Below are 20,314 nucleotides of genomic sequence, written 5' to 3' on the forward strand. Positions count from 1 at the left end.
TATTGTTTGAAATACATTTTTTTTCAAGTCGACAATCAAACTGTTTCTGTTGAAAATCAGTTTTTCATGACTTTGATGAAACTTAGGCGTTATTTAACCAATTTTGAATTGTCCAGATTTTTTTCAGTGTCTGAGTCAACTGTTAAAAATATTGTCTACACATGGATAATTTTCATGTCTAAGCAATGGTAAGAAGTTAATATTTGGGCATCTCGTAGTTTAGTCAAATACTTTGCTCCGTCTGATTTTAAAGCAAAATTTCCTACCACTAGAATTATTGTTGATGGCACAGAATGTCCTATCAAAAAGCCTAAGGCTCCAAGGGCACAGCAGGCTACATTCTCACTATACAAGAATCGAAACACTATTAAGATACTTGTTGGCTCAACACCAGGTGGATTAGTTAGTTTTATATCAAATGCTTATGGAGGTAGTACAAGTGATAGGCAGATTGTAGAGAGAAGTAAGCTAGTGAACCTATGTGATCCTAAAGACAGTGTAATGGCGGATAAGGGATTTAATGTTCAGGATCTTTTTGCACGGATGGATGTCACTGTCAATATTCCAACCTTTTTCAGAAAAAGAAATAGAATGAGTGGAAAAATTCTTCTTAGAGATAGGAAGATTTCTAGTAAAAGGGTACACATCGAAAGAATAATTGGTCTAGGAAAAACTTATAAAATTCTTACTATTCCATTGAATAGCACAGAGACAAAAATATCCTCTCATATCACTTTTTGTTGTTACATGTTGTGTAATTTTAGAACATGCATCATTCCTAGGGATGCTTAAAGGCATAGTGCATTATGTTGTCAAGTTTTCAAATACTATAATACATTTTGCTCATAACATCTTGAGAAGCAATGTTTTGTATAATTTAAAAAATCACAAATTCAGATAGCAGTTTAATATATGTAATAAGTTTACTTATTGAATGGTCTGTAAAAATGTTTGTCAAGTAATGCAGGTTTGAAATACACATAATAGAAGTTGTTTAACTTGTCAATCATGTCCAAAATAAAAGCTTCATCTCTGGAAACTGATACATATTTTATGTCATTGATTTTCAAATTGTCAGCATGACAGACAATGAGTGTACATTCTTTTGCTCCAGTACATAGCATTTGGCCCTGAATTTGATAAAAGTAGTCATGTTTATCATCCAAGAAGTATGTTTCATTTTCATCATTCTTAAGATATGGCACAGTTTTAACATTAATTGGTTTATCTCTAGATGTATAGGGACACTTCACTTCAACAATTAAATTATTTGAAACAATCCCATCTGGCGACGAAGATAAGTGTGGGAAATCAAATGACACAAAAAGTCCACAAGGATTGACTTTGAGTCCAGTATCTTCCATGTATCTCTGTAAAGCAGTATTCTCGTGTCTTCTACCATGTTCCAAAGGGGCTGCTTTAATCTCTGACACAACTGTTAAAGAATTGGCCAGCTTTATCATATCCGTGCGCTCCGTAGCTTTGCAAATTCTTCCATACATTGATGATGGTAACCGCAATGTTCTTTCATTTTTCCATGTCGAGTTATTTGCCTGACCCCTAGTTCTTTCTTCTATAGCATTAATTCTTTCCTGGGTAATATTAAGTAGGCCAATTCTTTCAAGAAAGTTATCTTGAGGTGTAAGCTTCAAATAATCATGGTCATGTGCAACAGCATACGCATTAGCAGGTTCAAAGAGCTGAAATATAGGCATATTGGATATGCCTGAAAAATTTAAACAAAGGTTTCTAAAATAGTCATTGTAGCTGGGAGCATTTCTAAGGTGATCTGGTCTTGGATCAAAGTCCATATTGGTAAACTCGTCTGCACCTGGCATGCTGATGTTTTGTGACTTTATTGGACTACCGAGGAACCTCTTGCACTTGTGAAAACTCTGCAGTTTTTGTGTACATGTCTCTTCAACCTTTATGTTTCTGAACTCTGAACATGATAGAGGCATATATCACAGCGCATACATGCTTGCAGTGAGCACTAGGTCCCTCCCCTGCAGGACACTCGCACTGGGCCTCAACTATAGACCCATTTTTGTCAAGTAACAAATCAATCTCGTATGAAATTCCTTTCCTGTACTCAGCATAGCAACTAGAGGCAACGTAAGTTAAATCATTATCATAGGATATTTTGAAATACCGAATTGTTCGTTCATTATATAACCGCTTTACTTTATTGTCCAATTGCTTATCAAATTTGGCCAGGTAACTTGTCAGTTTCTCAAGTGTAGTACCAGAAAACGTAGAGTCGGCATTTACATCAAAGTACGATAATGGGTCAGGTAAGGTCATCTTATATTCGGGCTCTAAATCTTCTGTTTGTCCAAAATTCTGGTTTCTATCATAGGCAATTAGTCTAAAACAAAGGTAAAATGATCAACTTAAGTATTTCTCTATTCGTTTGTTTTTGACAGAACGGCCGTGTTTACCATTGTATAACATAACATGCGTGTGTACACACTGCACCGTCAACACCGATATATTAATATGCATACACGTGTTTTTAGACGCAGTTTATAAGTAGTCTTGAAAAAAAAACATTATATTTCCTTAAAGTTCTAAAAACATTGATAACTTTCCCCTAAACTTACTAAAATTTCATCATAAAGCATCTTGTACATATATTTATGTACATGTGTATTGACCTCTTTATTACTCGATACAAAATGCCGTTAATTTACCGATCGGGGAATCATAATAACTATTCATATATATATACCTTTCAACTAATTCTTTTTTACGACCAGAAAGTCGCGCATTTCTTTTTTTTAATTCATCTTTAAGGTCTTTGATGGTCATATTTGCATACTTTGTGCTTGAACACGCCATCGCTGCTTGATGTAAACAAATGATGCTGGACCGGGAACACTGCTGCCGTCTAGCGATCAGCAGCAGGAGATAACCGACTATTGTTTGCCATTGTAAGTTTCTTTGGTATCTTACTTTCCTGCATTAGACAAAGTTTTAGAATCAAGAAAATTTTATTTATTATATTAATAATACAATTGATAATTACCAAGGATCACTCCCACATAATATTGACTTGACCAATATGCTAAAAATAGCTTTTTCGAACCTTTACCTTAATTTTTAAACCATAACAGAGATAGAGACTTCATATTTGGTATGCATACTCCACTAATTAAGTTCTGTCAAATGACACCAAGGTAAATGACCTTGTTACCTTGACTGTGACTTATATTCTAAATTTCAAACTTTTTTGTGCATAGTGTTTCACAAAAACCTCTTGTTACTTATAATAATTTTTTCAATACCAGTAACTCTGCTTCAGAAAAGTAAAACTCAAAACCGGACACTGAGACAATCTGGTCTGGTGTAAAAAACGACAAATCAGACCAGAGACTCAGGCACTGCATATCGGTCAAGTCCCACGGTTCAATGTCTTTCGCATAGACTAAATTGTTAATTAATATTCAGGCATCTCAGGTAATACATGTAATCTGAAGAACCTGTAGCCTATTGCTTTTAAGGAATATTAATCGCATTAAATCCAGTTAAAATCCTTTGTTTTAAATGCTTGTAATTATTGTTTGTTAATGTATAAAAAAAAATATATAGAAGGTAAGGCCAAAAAAAAAAATAATAATAGTCTGGTTTTCTGTTACAAGCCTGGGGTAGGTAGGTAGGAAAATTATTTTTGTCCCCTGCTTTTGCAAAAGCGAGGGGACATTAAATTTCATTCGTCTGTCCGTCAGTCTGTCTAGCTGTCCGTCTATCACAAAAACTTGAACCTTGCCCATATCTTTTGATTTAGTGGAGCTATGATTTCATATGTGTGTTCCTTGTGACAAGATTTTTCTTTGAGTACCACCAAAGAATGAATCGTTTAAACGTCCACATTTGGCCCCCCAAATATTTACAAAAAAATAACTTTCAGATTTTCTACATAATTTTGCCCCAGACTTTCCATTAAACATTGTAGTTTATTAATTTCAATTTAAAAATTTGCTTTCAGAAACTGTAATTCGGTATTTTTATGATTAATATAGCAGGGGTACATTGTTTACATCAATTTCTCATAGACTTTAGGCCACACCCCCATTTTGTAAGCCCATTTTTTATATGAGCGCATTGATGTTTCAATTTGCCGTTTTTATGGACAACGTAAAAAGTAATACTAATCATTTACATCCATGAAAGAAATTGAAACAATCGTGCGCTCGTGTGTTATTTTCTCAAAAACCTCAAAATCACGGGTACTTGTCTCTATAGTAAAGCTACCTTGTTTACAAATTTCAACCCGTCTTTGACCTCATGAATAACAATGCATTGAACACGTGATTTAAATCTATTCACTTTCACGCCTTGAGCACATCATTTCGACATCGTGTCTAGAGTGTCTGCGAGCTATCAATTGTCAAATCTTATTCCATCGGCTAAAAATACTTGGACAACCCTTCTATTTGAAAATACTTGTATTTTGGAGGAGTGCATACTTGATTTATTTATATGCAAGGTTGAATTGTTTTATTTACCTGTTATTGAACGTTATTTTTGCCATTTTCCGTTTGTTTTTTTTTTCTTTCGGTTAGTATCTATAGATCTACTTTGGGGGGGGGCTATAGCCTACATCTGTTAGTTAATCACTGCAAAGATTTGTAAAAACATATTTAAAAATTATCTTTATGTATCGTTGATTCTGCTTTTTACTGTGTTTATATATTACACACGTGCGTCTGTTTCAAGCAAACTCTCCCTTTAACTGCTGGAAGATATGTAATGGATATATGCCGAATACTGTTCTATATGTAAAATTATCAGACTGTTTGAGGCCCGTTAGGGCCGAAAACTGTCTGATAATTTTACATATAGAATAGTATGAGGCATATATCTTACTTAAAACATTGCCTTTTAAATGTCCAAAAGTTACCTGGAGGAGTCCGATAATAACACAATGGGAGTTTAGGCATCAATTGTTTTTTACCCGTCTAATAAGTAGACAAAAGAAAAGAGACAGTAAAAACAGTGGGTGAACTCTTGTTTCATTTCATTCATTCAATGGCAGTCGTTTAGATAAGCAAGACAGGGGTCCGGTGGGGAAGGATTTCCTTTTTATTTTGGAACATTTTTATTATTTTGTGCATAAATTGACCTGATACAGATTTTTTTTTTTTGGTGGAATTATTACAGTCACCATGGAAAGTAAAAATGCGGACTTTCATCCTGGAGTTTTAGTTTATATAATGGAAATTCTCAGGTTTTACAAGTGCAGCCATTTGGAAACATCCTTATAAAATAAATAGATTTGCCGATTATTTCTCAGAAATGGATTTAAATTCGCTTATTCAAAGTGCTGTATCAAAAACACTTTTAAGATGGGAAGTATTAATTTTGAGGATGGTTTAAACTCGATTTTTTCATGGATTTGCTATTTTGTAGCAACTAAATTTCCTTGCGATTGCTTTCCCTGATTTTTTTTCCAATTTTTGGGGGGGGTTGGGGGGTGGGGGTTAGGAGGGTAGACATATTTAGTTTATTCCACTCTTCTTTTGGTTTTTAAATACCGTCCGATTTTGTTATCATTGCCGTCCGATAATATATTATCAGACTGGTAATTATTATTATCGGACGGCTACAGGTAAATTTTTACACTGCAAGAACAAAGGCATGACATCACAGCAATGTTTTAATAAAAGTTATACACTGTAGTCCTTTTTTCTGTAAAAACCGTCATATACACTGTCATAATCGGAAAACACTAACTAGTATTCACCATGCCTAAAAGTATAAACTGTGTTGTTTGTAAAAAGCGCACAAATAAATCTAATCGAAGAACCTTCAAGGGAAAGATAAACGAAGTACGGAGGACTGATTACGGGAGGAAAGGTCAAGGGGGATGACCACATCTGCACAAAATGTACCATCGATATGAATAGGGGGAAGCTTCAGACTTATGGGGGCAGTGTTGACGCGAAAACATTTTACATCGGCACAAAGTCAAACAAATATTGTGCTATTTCCAGATCCCGTAAAAAGTCAATGAAAACTGTTTCTAAGAAAGCCTGCGGACAGGTATTTCTTAAACATAATGTTATATTGCACGAAAAAGCACGTGTATGCCCCTCTCACTTGTCCAATGAACGCATAATTAAAGATCAACATTATACTGGCTTTCTATCAATATTCAACCGCATACATATATTTGTTGGAACACTCAGTTTTTTTTTTTTTTTTTTTTTTTGCAAAATTATATGCTATAATTGATAATCAATTCGACGTGTAAAAAACTTTAATAGAATTATTATCGCTTTAGAATTAAAATAATTATCCCTTGAGAAATAAGCTAGGTTACTGTAAAATCTTAAAAATATTTTCCTAGTCTTAAAAATATTATCTTTTGTAAGACATTATGTTTACAGACACCATATCATTGTGTTTACATTTTATTTCAACGAATTTCAAAAATAATTGTTTCATTGATATACTCGTTTTAAAGCTAAGCAGTAAAAACAAAACCTAAACCTGCCAATATTATTACATAATATTATGGTCGGTCCCAAGCCCGAAGAAAAGGTGAGGGATTTTTAAGATTGTTTAGTTATTTAATAAGATATCACTTAAAAACTATATTAAGTACACGTCGAACACTCGATAATATATTCACACTATTCGCACGCTTGATTGACGATCCGCCTCCTTATTCAAATAATACAATGACCTACATAGCCGCAATGGCAAGTTGAGATTTGACACTGATGTCTGCAATTTTATTTCATTGATATTATGTATATATTGAGAGTCTTTCTACCAAAAAAGATTTTGAAGTGTTTGTATTCATACCATACTTGTACATTTTAGATGAAATATGTCAATGTTCTGATTTGAAAAGGCAAAAATCCGTGTTTAAAAAGGGGCCAGTTCGCAATGTTATGAAGAGTCATTCTTTGACCTTTTGACCTTGGATTTTGACCCACTTTTACACAAAAATTCCAAACTTTTACTTTGGCCATAACTTTTGAATGGTTCTTACTAGGACTTTCATATTTATGCCCCCCTTCGAAGAAAGCAGGGCATATTGATTTGCTGCTGTCTGTCAGTCGGTCTGTCGGTCCACTTAGTTTCTGTTCATTTTCTTCGCAACCGTTGCACATACTGAAATGAAATTTGGTATACTGATATATTACATGAATATCTAGGTCAAGTTCTGTTTTGGGTACAATCACCCCATTTTTGACAGAGTTATGTCCCTTGGACTTAGAAAATTTTCAATTATTTGCAGTTTCGTTCATTTTCTTTTCAACTGTTGCACATACTGAAATGAAATTTGGTATACTGATATATTACATGAATATCTAGGTCAAGTTCTGTTTTGGGTACAATCACCCCATTTTTGACAGAGTTATGTCCCTTGGACTTAGAAAATTTTCAATTATGTGCAGTTTCGTTCATTTTTATACGCCTGTCTTCAGACGGGACGTATTATGTTATAGGCTTCGTGTCCGTCCGTCTGTCCGTCTGTTAGCTTTTTCGTTTCCGTCTCATAACTTTAATACTATTAGGCCTAGGATTATCAAACTTTGTCATCTGATGCGTCTTGGGTAGAAGGTGTGTCGCGCACAAAAAGTAGGTCGCTCTGACCTTTAATTAAGTAGTTATAGCCAAATATGGAAAAATCCATTCCGGCCCATAACTAGAAAACTATTAGACTCAGAGTCATCAAACTTGGCCAGTTTACGCATCTTGGGTAGAAGGTGTGTCGCGGCCTATTTCAAGGTCACTGTGACCTTTAATTTAAGTGATTTTTTTTAACAAACTAAGTCTTTAAAATTTTAAATTTCATAATCCTAAAAAATGCAAAAATATAGTTGTATCCTTGTTTAAAAATGTTAAATCAAGTAAAAACTTATTTTTTCATTATATGCTTTACAGCAATCTGTAACAAATGTTAATGTTTTGAGAGGACTGGTCAAGAAGAATTTTGATAACAGAAATAGAGAGAAATTAATGAGTTTATTGTCAGGCCCTAAGTGGAAGAGCAGATCTCTGAAAATGCAGCTGTTATCTTTATCTTTAATCTCTTGGGAGTTGGGCAAAAAGAAATGGCCTCATAGTTGCTTGTGTTCATTAAGAGTTCTTGATGGCTAGTTCAGAAAAAAGATCTTTCAATTGGTGTAATGTAATTAAAACAAATTGATGTTTAATGTATGATTAAAACTAAATTAGTATTGTATAATATAATGATAACTAATTATACATGTGTTCATTGAAATAAAATTGCCGAGGTAAATTTCAATTTTTATATATTTGCAACAAATTGCAGTCACCATGCCTCACTTAGAATTTTATAGTCTAAAGAATAATTTATTTTTGGGTTTTTTTTATTAGACTGTAGCATTTCCATTATTCAATTAAATATGCAATAAACAATTTAAGCTGCAGATGGATATTTGTTAAGTTCTAACACAGCCAGTTTAGAATTATATGATGTATTATTTGTTATAATTAATTCCTACACTGTAAGTCTCTTAGAGATGTATGTACAATATTTTAAACATGATAAGAAATGGAAATTAGATCATTGAAATCTGTGTCAATCTGTTAATCAAGGTTATCTGATTTTCTTGCACCTTAACCAATTTATGATTATTGAACAATATATATTTGACGGGCGTATCATGCTGTGGCGGGGCACTTTATCTTCACAACTGTTGCACATACTGAAATGAAATTTGGTATACTGATATATTACATGAATATCTAGTTCAAGTTCTGTTTTGGGTACAATTGCACCATTTTTGACTAGTGTTGTCACGATGATCGATTTAAAATCGATGATCGGGCAAGGCTGTCGATTTTAGACAATCGATTGGAGATTTTAACAATCGATTAATCAGTATATTTCTGCACATATCTTTTTTTTTTTAATAGTTTTCTCACTTTTATTTCAAGAACAGGCTCTTGTTATCAAAATATATATCTTCGAAGTGTTGTCATTTATTACCTATTTTAAAATACATGTATACTTAAAATCTGTTTAGATAAATCGCAAATAATGATAATTGTATTTCTAAACTGAAGAAACTAAACTACTTTTATAAATGAAATATATCAGTTTTCAGTATTTTGGGGAATTCACTTTTCATTTCATGTGGAATCACAAGGATTTGCAATATTAAATGTCTTTTAATAGTTTAAAAAATTAATTCCATATACTAGTATATTTTAGATGATCATGTAAATTAAAACCTGATCTGTCAATGCTTATGTTTTCCAGGCCAAGTAAATCCTAATCATTCAAAAATCTGTATTACTGATATTGTTAATCAACTGCATATATACTGTTTTTAGAATTTCGATCTGTACAATGCACCTCTATACTTACATGTACATTATTTAAAAATAAAATTCTAAATTTTATATGAAATATAATGCCTATTTTATGTGAAGGGTTACCAATTCGATTATTGGCCGATGATCAGTTGGTTAGGGTCAATCGATGCTACTGATTAATCGATTCTGATTTTCAACCGATTTGACAACACTATTTTTGACCAAGTTGTGCCCTTTTGGATTTAGAAAAATTCCAATTTGGGGGAGGGGGGGGGGCATACTGTAAGTGTTTTACAAAACATCTCTTGTTCACATATGTATTTTTTGTAGCAAGACCTTTTATTGGATACCAACAACTTTGACCTCTTGACCTTGGAGATTTTTCGTACTTATGAAAAAAACATTAATCTTGACCATAACTTTTGAATGGTAAGGGCTAGGGGCTTTCATAACTTCACATATGTAATCCTTGTGAGAAGACTTTTCATTGGATACCCAGGGGCTGACAAATAGATTTTTTAGGAACTAGTCCAAGGGCAAGTACATGGTCAAAATTGACTTGCCCTACCTGAATTTCTGCTTGCCCTACCATAAACTAATTCTGTATTTATAGATATTTTTTCAAAAAAAGAGGAAGACAAATGCTGAGTAAATCATACAAGCCCCTATGCCCTGCTTTAAATTTATGGCCTACAAATAAATTCTATTTTTGATAAATCACTTGTACACAGGCAAGTGGTTGATAAAATTTCACTTGTCTTGCCCACCCCTAAAATCCACTAGCCCCGGGCGTTGGGCAATGTGATGTTTCATCCCCTGATACCAAGAACTTTGACCTTGACCTTGGAGTTCAGTGATGATTTCTAACTAAATGACATATGAAAGGGTGTTCATATTACACACAATATGTCATAAAAATTGACATCTCACCCACAAAGACACTGAAAGCAGGGGACCACAATTCCTTGAATTTGCTTGTTTACACTTTTATTTTTTCTGACAGTGTTTTTTTGGATATGAACTAATACAAGATTAAATTAAACATGTCAATATTGCCTTTTAAAATTAAATTCCATGTCTTTTGATGCACAACTGAAGTTGTATTTTATGAAAGTCAATATTTGAAACATAGAACTTTATAAAATACATGTACCACTTAAATCTATATATGTATATATATTTTTTCAGTTTTGGAACATGAATTTTCGAAAATTTTTCAAATTTCTGCCCCAAAACTAAAAAAAAAACCCTTTAAGTTCGGGTGCCAAAAAATAAAGTAGGTTGGGTAGTAGGAAACAAGACTATTTTTTTTTTTGCCTAATCAACTTAATGCATATTTAACACAAAAGAGTGTTTAATATATATATAGGGAGAGAGAGAGGGAGATAGTGAAGATGAATAAAGTGTAATAAAGTATTTTAAATCTGTCGTTTATCAACAAGGAGATTTTAATTACATACTATATATTGCTAGAACTGAGTTTGTTTGATTATGGTGAATATGATTGAATATTGTGATGTTTTGTTATCCTCACAACATCAAGGATCCTGAGCCTACTCATGGCCATAAGGCCACTGATAAAAAATTATTTGTTTGATGTACTCCGACCAACCCATTGAAACCATTTTATATGTCCCTGGATCAAAAGATCCAGGGGATGTATTATTTTGTCCTGTCTGTTTGTCTGTGTGTTGTCAACTATAACCTAGCCCATAACTATTGAGTGGGTGGAGCAATGGCTTTCATATTTCACAGTTGTATTCCTTGTGACAAGACCTTTCTTTGGGTACCACAAAATTTGACCTTGGAGTTTGACCTACTTTTACAAAAAATACCACACTTTAACCTTGGCCATGACTTTTGAACAGTTTGAGCCAGGGCTTTCATACTTCACATATGTATTCATTGTGACAAGACCTTTCAGCTGGTATAAATATTTTTGACCTTGACCCAAGAGTTTGACCCATTTTTTAAAAAGAAAACTTTAACTTTGGTCATAACTTTTGAACAGTTAGAAATAGGGCTTTCATATTTCAAAGTTGCATTCCTTTTCACAAGACCGTCCTTTGGGTGCAAACAATTGTTTCACAACACAACTTGTTTTAAGTATTTTAAATTCTTTCTTTCATAGATTATCTGAATTGTTTTTAAAGTTAAGGCCTATCAATTTTCTAAGATACTCTTAAGATTAAAAGATTAATAGCTATCAGGTGTCTATAATACAACTTTCTGATCATACTTGGTACAGAGATTGCTTATCACCTGAATGTGTCATGACATTGATTCAAGGTCATTACTGCAAATTCAAAGTATAAAATTCTTGTCTCTGATATAACTTTGTAATAGCGAATCATTGGAAGTTCATAATTGGTACAGAGATTGTTTTAACTAGAAGGTGTGTCGACCTTGATCCAAATTCAAGACACATACATCTAGGGTATTAGAAAGTTTATACTTAATACAAAAATGTTTCTGATTTGTGTATGTGTCAGGTCCTTTCTGAAAGTGTTTCAGTCAAGTTCAAGGTCATTGAAAGGGCGAAAGATTTCAAAACTCTATGTAGGCTATAACTTTTGCCAAAAATGGCAATTTATTGGATGCTTATACTTGGTACAAAGATTGTTGAGGACTTGAGGTTGTGACCTTGACTCAAGGGCATTCTGGTAAGTTCAAGGTCATTGTTTTAAAAAGTGTAAAATTCATAACTGGTCTATAATTTTCAGTGGAGAAACACTGGGTGTCCATGTTTCATTAAAAGATTGCTTTCAACTAGAATGTGTCTTTTTTTTAATTCAAGGTTATTTTACAAAATTTTTGAATGTTCAATAAAAAAATGCAGGGGAATTATTATTTGTTTGCTTGCTCGCTGTACCTATAGTTCTAAATTCACTTCACATAATAATAATAATTAAACTTGGAATTTTCTGTTTGCATTTTATGTCAACTTTTAAAAGCCAAAACATATATATGATTGGTTTTTCTCAATGAGAGGAGCAGGAACATTGACTTGGGACCCCTGATGTTGCGAGGATTGGTTTAGGTTTTGTTGTTCACTATTGTTTACAAATTTCTTAGATGCCAAGAAAGGGAAAAGCATCTCAAAGAGCCAGAGATAAAGTTCACAACAGATGGGTAGCAGAGACTCCCTCAAAGGATGGTAAGGATTCTGTTTCAGGTGCTGATCCTTTAAATGCCTTGAAGTTGGTACCTCTTCAAGGAAGTCTGCCTATCCCTGAGAGGGGTAACATAGCTATGTCTGACTCGCCAGCGTGCGTTTGTACACCAGCGAGTGTACCTTCACCAGTGTGTGAAGCAGGGCAGACGCCACTAACTGACTCGCCGCGATGCGTTTGTACACCAGCGAGTGTACCATCACTGTCAGAAGTGGGTGATGCAGTTAGTAAGACAAATCAGAAAAGGTGCAAGATTCAAAATGAGGAAAATATACAAAACAAAAATGAGAAAGAAATACATGAGAACAAAAATGAAAAACTGGAAAACAAAGAAAAGGAAATGAATGAAAACAGAAAAGAACAGGAATTTCATGGTGATAGAAGTCAGGAGTCATACCCCCAGAGAGGGAATATTCAACTAGGGGATGTTAAAGAAATAAGAGAAAGAGATAAATCGGGTAGGGATATTGGAACTGGAATGTTTTTATCTGTTCAAGGAAACTATCATCAGGGCTGGACTGATCTGTTTGGAATTACAAGTGGTAAACAGTGCGTGGCTAATGCATTATCAAGCATAATTTTTTCCAAGGTAAAAAATCCAAATTCTTGGTTGTCCTCAGATATTGACAGAATTTTGATTACTGGGAATGAATTATATGGTTATCTGCAAGCAAGTTCAACTGTGCAAAACGAATATTTATTAATAAATGAACTACCAAGTGAGATAGAAGTTTATGAAAAATGCTTTTCTGTGCAAACTTTTGAATCACAAGTTGGTCTAATGGGAAATGATAAAAGATTAAGAATTGATGGTGAATCATTTGGCATGTCCATTTTAGAGGCATTGCAAAGGTCATTTGAAATTGCTGAATGTTCTTTTGTTTGCTTTGGTGGGAACACTTTTTCTGTGATCAAAGTTGGAAACCGATACTTTCTTTTTGATTCCCATGCAAGAGATCAGAAAGGATTACTGGATGCCAATGGAAAAAGTACGTTGATTGGAATAGAGACATTGGAAGGTGTGGCGCAACATTGTTCACTGTTGGCGTTTTCTCTTTCTATTGATCAGAACTCTCAGTTTGAACTAACTCCGGTAAATATCATTGAATTAGGTAGAGATGTCATACAAGTAATAGGGGAAAGTTCATCTGATATAATAGCAGGATTTAAAAAAGGTGATGTCCTTCTTGACCAATATTTTCAAGATCAAGAACGTAGACAGAAAGATGTTGTCAAAAGAAAAGAGGAAGGAAAGATCAAGTGTTCTAGAAAAGATTACATTAAAAATTACATGAAAAACTGGAGAAAATTAGAACATGCTAGGAAAGTTGAGAAAGTAAGAGACAAAATAGCAAAGCAAAAAAATAGATCAGACATAAAAAAGAGAAACATTGAGAAAGCAAGGGAAAGAACAGGAAGACAATTGAAACGACAAGTCAAAGACATGAGAAACACTGAGAAAGAAAGGGACAAAACAGCAAGACAAGTAAAACGGTTAGACAAAGACACAAGAAACATCGAGAAAGAAAGGGACAAAACAGCAAGACGAGCAAAACGGTTAGACAAAGACGCAAGAAACATTGAGAAAGAAAGAGACAAAACGGCAAGACGAGCAAAACGCTTAGAGAAAGAGTCGAGGAACATTGAGAAAGAAAGGGACAAAACAGCAAGACAAGCGAAACGCTTAGAGAAAGAGTCAAGGAACATTGAGAAAGAAAGGGACAAAACAGCAAGACAAGCGAAACGCTTAGAGAAAGAGTCGAGGAACATTGAGAAAGAAAGGGACAAAAGTGCAAGGCAAAGCAAGAGAAATGACCCAATATTTAGACTTTCTGAGAAAGAAAAAGAGAGAATTGCTAAACAAAAAGAAAGAGCCAATATAGATGTAATGAATAAAGAACGTGACAGAGATGTCAGAAGAAAACGGAAATGTAGGGAAGATTCTGCATTTTCTGAATTGGAACGCATTAGAAAATCTGTGAAAAGAAAAAGTTTTGATTATCGTGAGATTGAACAAACTAGAGAAAAGAGTGCTAAAGCCCTAAAAAGAAAAGATCCACATTTTTGTAGGACAGAAATGATTTCAAGAAAACGGAGAAAGTACGGAACAACACTGACAGAAACAATATCAGTGTTTAACAAAAGAATAGAAGAAGGGCCATTATATGTATGTACTTGCTGTAACCAGACCTGGTTTTCTCATTCAGTTGTTGATAGCAGCTTTCTTAGAAAAACTTTACCATCTGAAGATGTTGCAAAATTTCTCACCAAATATATCTCAGTTGAAGGAAAAGAGTGGATATGTTTAACGTGTAAGAAAACAATACAAGAAAAGAAAATGCCAAAGTTGTCATTAGCAAACCATGTACAATTTCCTACCAAACCAGAAGAACTTGAACTTCATCAGTTAGAAGAACGCCTCATAGCTTTACGAATTCCATTTATGCAGCTAAGAGAGTTGCCCAGAGGAAGACAGTTATCTATCAAAGGAAATGTTGTTAATGTTCCAGTAGATATACAACCAACTGTAAACTCCTTACCAAGACAGTTTAACAATGACATAACAGTGCCAGTCCGATTAAAGAGAAGACTAAGTTACAAAACTTGTGATTTTGTAGAAAATGTCAGACCAAAGCATGTAATCATTGCATTACACTGGTTAATGAGAAATAGCCAAATGTACAAAGATGCAAAGATTCAGGTAGATGAAGATTGGGAAGCCAGAATAACCGCAGATAGCAGTGAAATCATTGCCGAATATTTTAACACAAGTACATCTGAAGGAAGGAATACAAATCTTGGTGTTACATCAGATGAGAAAGAAGAAAGTACATTTAAGGAAATCGATGAAAGAGAAGGACATTCTGGCAGCTGCGACACATTACTGGATGATGCAAATCCTGTTCAAGATCAGGTATATACATTCGCTCCAGGAGAAGGACAGACACCACTGAGTTTGTACACTGATAAGGACGCAGAATTCTTGTCTTTTCCAACTATTTACTGTGGCCAGAGGATGGCATCAAATGATGATCGTGAAGTTAAAGTTCATTACAGTGATCTTGTGAAATGGGAACTAAGAAACATTGACAGACGTGCAGCAAACAGTGTGCCAAATTTATTTTTCAAAATGAAGAGAATTCAGATGAAGCAGATATCGGATAAAGTCAACCTTGTATTAAGAAGATGTAAGGGCACAGAGAAGAAATTAACAGCTGGTGATGTTCTCAATCAAGAAGTACCTGACAAGATAACAAGATTAGATGAGGGATATTACATTTTTAGAACTTTGCGTAACAGTCCTCCCTATCTAGAGGCAAAGAAGAAGGAGTTGTTTGCCATGATTAGACAACTGGGATTACCAACTTGGTTTGCATCTTTATCAGCAGCAGATACAAGATGGCCTGAGTTGCTCAAAACTCTTGCTCAACTCAATCTCAAGAAATCACTTACGGATGAGGAAGTAGACAGGTTGACATGGGCTGAAAAAACTGATTTGGTGCAAAAAGATCCTGTGACATGTGTTCGCTTTTTTGATCACAGAGTACATGTGTTTATCAATACAGTTTTGAAGAGTGAACATCATCCTGTTGGGGAACTGATAGATTTTTTTTATCGTGTTGAATTTCAGCACAGAGGATCACCTCACATTCACATGCTCATGTGGATTAAAGATGCTCCAAAATTTAAGGAAGATCCAGTTACTGACATTGCAAAATTTATAGATCAGTATGTATCTTGCTCTACAAATTGTGATGATGAAGTTGCACCTTTTGTAGAATTACAAATTCACAAACATTCCAGAACTTGCAGGAAAAAAGGAAAAGACATTTGTCGATTTGGATTTCCTCAGCCTCCTATGGATTCAACTTTGATCTTGGAACCTTTATCAGCAGATGATTCAGATGCATTGACATACAAAGAAATTTTTACAAAGGTGAAGAAAGAATTAGCAGATATGAAAGAAGGGAAAAACATTTCTTTTAGTGAATTTTTACAGTCACTGAACCTGGAGAAAGAAGATTACATAAAGTCGATCAGAAGTTCCCTTGATGGACCACAACTTTTTTTGAAGAGAAGCCCACGTGAAATAAGAGTAAATCCTTACATGAAAAATGTTTTGACAGCATGGCGAGCTAATCATGACTTGCAGTTTGTCCTAGACCCATATGCATGTGCTATGTACATTGTGTCCTACATTAGCAAGTCTCAACGTGGAATGAGTAATCTGCTTGACCAAGCATGTAAGGAAGCAAGAGAAGGAAATATGGATTTGAAAAAACAGGTTCGCCACATGGGAAACAAGTTCTTGAATGCAGTTGAGATAAGTGCACAAGAAGCTGCATACTTGAATTTACAATTGCCTTTAACAAAAAGTTCAAGAGATGTTGTATTTATAAATACTTCACCACCAGAAGAAAGAACTCTTCTATTGAAATGTAAGTCTGCTTTAGAAGAATTGCCAGAGAATTCCACAGACATTCATGCAAGCAGTGTGATCAAGCGTTATTCCCAAAGGCCAAGGCAACTTGAAAACTGGTGTTTAGCAGACTATGCCGCAGAACTAGAAATTGTATATCCAAAAGAACTCAAAGAAAATGATGAGCTCCTAGAGCAAAATGATGATTCTGAAGATGAACAAGAATTAAGAGACTTGGAAGATGAAGAGATCAATTCAGAGCTGATTAGGATAGTTTTGAAAAATGGCATCATCATAAGACAAAGGAGGAAGGCTAAATGCATTCTTTATGTCAACTACTCCATCAAAGTTGATTCTGAAAATCATTATAGAGAAAAGATTTTACTTTTCCATCCATGGAGAAAGGAAGAAATAGACATTAAAGGAAACAAATCAACATATGAAGAAAAATACAACCAACTGAAGAGTTTTATAGGTGCTAAAGTAAAGAAGTATGAACGCAATGCAGAGGAGCTGGAAGAGGCACAAAGGCAAGCTGAAGAGGTTGATGTACAATTTGATAGAGTAGCACCTAATGCAGAGCAAACTGAACAAGAGGACTTAGATGAAGGCAGTAGGGAAAGTGAGAAATTTGTGTATTTTGACCCAAAGCGTCCTGAAAATCACCAGATCTATGACATTGGAGTAGATCTTGGATTACCTAGTAGTTCTACTAATGATGATCAAACTCTTCAGTACAAAATGACAAATGAGATGTATTTTCAGCTAGTTAGCAAGTTAAACAAAAAGCAAATGGAGTTTTTTACTCATGTGCTTCATTGGATTAAAACCAAAAAAGAACCACTAAGAGTTTTCCTAACTGGTGGTGCAGGAGTTGGTAAGTCTGTTGTTGTAAGAGCTTTGTATGAGGCACTCACAAGACACTATTGCTCTACTGAAGGGGAAAATCCAGATGACTGCAAGGTTCTACTTTGTGCTCCAACCGGAAAAGCTGCATTTAATATAAAGGGACAGACAATACATTCAGCATTCAAAATTCCAGCAAGTCAGGGATTTAACTGCAAGCCCCTTGATAGTGAATCTTTGAACAGCCTTAGAACAAAGTACACATATTTGTCAACGGTCATCATTGACGAGGTTTCTATGGTTGGAAATTCACAATTAAATTGTGTACATGAGCGTTTGAAGATGATAAAAGGCAGCAAAGAATACTTTGGAGGTATCAATGTCATTTTGATTGGGGATCTTTTCCAGTTAAAGCCAGTGATGGATGGATGGGTTTTTGATGACTTGAAGAAAAACTTTGGACCACTGGCAACAAACTTGTGGCGGGAATTGTTCACAATGCATGAACTAACGGAAATAATGAGGCAGAAAGATGATGTTCATTTTGCTGAGTTACTCAACCGTTTACGAGAAGGAAATCAAACTGAAGCCGATATAAAAACTTTGAAACAGCGCTGTATAGATGACTCACAACCTGTATATCCAAGAGATGCTCCGCGATTGTATACAAGAAATGAAAGTGTGAATGCCTACAACAACCAAGTGTTTCTGCTAGCTGATGGTGAAAAGGTCAATATACCAGCTCATGATTCAGTAGTAGGTAGGGAAAATTTAATACAGCACTTGAATTTGCCAGATGACTCATCTAAAACAGCTGGATTGGCTAAAAATGTTCCCATAGCACTTGGTCTCCAGTATGAAATCACTGCAAATTTATGTGTTGAGGATGGGCTCACAAATGGTACATCATGTAAGGTAGAGTACATAGAGAGGAGACAAGAAAGCACTGAGAGGCCAAGTATAATATGGGTTTCTTTTGATGACAGAAATACTGGAAAATCATGGAGATATCAGTATAGACATCTGTTTGGGCATGGAGTAGATAAGTCTTGGACACCAATATTTGATGTGAGAAGAAGCTTTCAGTACCTGAGACACACTGTTGTACGTATACAATTTCCATTGCGACTTTCTGCAGCCAAGACTGTACACAAATCTCAGGGAGACACAATGGATCAAGCTGTAATAAATCTTGATATGAATCCAAAATTTACATTGCCACACATTCACTATGTTGCTCTAAGCAGGGTTAAGAAGATTACAGGACTTCATATCTTGAGTTTAAATGAAAACAAAATTTGTGCATCTGAGAAGGTGAAAAAAGAAATGAGTAGGCTACGGACAGAAGCAACATTACAGTTATGTTATCAGCCCATGGATTCTACAAGCAACCAGACCATAAGCATTGCATTTCAGAATGTGAGATCACTGCATGCCCACTTTGCAAGTTTCAAAAATGAGCCAAATCTTCAACAGTCTCATATCATAGGAGTGTCTGAAACATGGTTGACAGCATCAGATGAAAATGAAGATTATGAATTGGAGAATTACAACATGTTCAGGTTGGATTTTGAAATGAATCAGCAATGTGGGAGACCCCATAGAGGCATGATTACATACATTAGAAATGACTGTCAAATCATTAATCATGTAAGCCACTCAGACAAAGACCTAGAATGGCAGTACAGTGAAGTAAAGTGCAAAAATGAGAATTATCAAGTTGTTATGCTATATAGAAGTCCAAGTTCTACTGTTGAAAGGGCAAAAAACAACTTTATCAACAAATTGTCAAAAGTACTCAAGAATCAGCAGAATGTAATCATTATTGGGGATTTCAATATAGATCTATCTCATGGGGGCTCTTCAGTGGCTACATAGGGTGCAAGATGTTTCGGGACCCCGACGTTTCGGGACCTAGGTACACGACGATTCGGGACTAGCGATAAGACGGTTCGGGACTTGCGGCAAGACGTTTCGGGACTTGGGTTAAATTTTTCGGGATTTCAATAAATACTGAAATAAATTACACATTTAGCTAAAATAATTTATTTATTTTATCAATGTATCATTAGATAAATATATGGACAGACATTAAACTTTATAAAATAATTTTTTTTTTATAATTTAATCGCCATAGATACGTTTTCTCTTTAATAAAAAGAAATTTTTTCGGGATCTCAACAAATTATTTTATTATGGTGATATAGCATATTATTCTTAGTACACAGAGTACGTAATATTTAATTTTTATGTATATATAAAATAAAAATTTTCATAAAGATATACTTTGATGGGTTTTTTTTTTCATAACAGACGAATAAGAATAAATCTTTACAATATTTGTATTGATTTCTTTTTATTTCTTATCAATTTTTTTTTAATTAGTTATTTTTTCTTGTGTGTGTAGTAGGGGGGGGGGGTGTCCAAAATTTAATTTTCTCAGGTTGATGATATATATTTTAAAATATTCAAGTGATCTCCAGCTACCGTCGAATATATCTTTAAAAATATGTCAGTGAATTGTTAAAACAACAACTAGGACCAGGTACACATATCCCATAGGGAAGTGTTA

At 34.5% G+C, this 20,314-nt stretch overlaps 2 protein-coding genes across 2 annotated transcripts; one reads left to right on the top strand and one right to left on the bottom strand.

The window, feature by feature from the left end:
* Positions 1-812: 812 nt before the first annotated feature.
* Positions 813-2,852, bottom strand: LOC134267719 (uncharacterized). Its single transcript, XM_062749937.1, has 2 exons — positions 2,732-2,852; positions 813-2,368 (listed from the first exon to the last, which is right to left on the bottom strand). The coding sequence occupies exons 1-2, from the start codon at positions 2,839-2,841 to the stop codon at positions 1,921-1,923; spliced, it is 558 nt and encodes a 185-aa protein (XP_062605921.1). The 5' UTR covers positions 2,842-2,852; the 3' UTR covers positions 813-1,920.
* A 9,526-nt stretch (positions 2,853-12,378) lies between these two features.
* LOC134267702 (uncharacterized) lies at positions 12,379-19,620 on the top strand. The gene is made up of 2 exons (XM_062749920.1): positions 12,379-12,722; positions 12,831-19,620. Exons 1-2 carry the CDS (start codon positions 12,379-12,381, stop codon positions 19,618-19,620), a joined length of 7,134 nt encoding a protein of 2,377 aa, XP_062605904.1.
* The last annotated feature ends 694 nt before the right edge of the window (positions 19,621-20,314 follow it).

The sequence above is a fragment of the Saccostrea cucullata genome, unplaced genomic scaffold (genome assembly GCF_032062105.1).
Source record: "Saccostrea cucullata isolate Sc308-1 unplaced genomic scaffold, CSIRO_AGI_Scuc_v1 ctg4681, whole genome shotgun sequence".
Taxonomy (NCBI): Eukaryota; Metazoa; Mollusca; class Bivalvia; order Ostreida; family Ostreidae; genus Saccostrea; species Saccostrea cuccullata.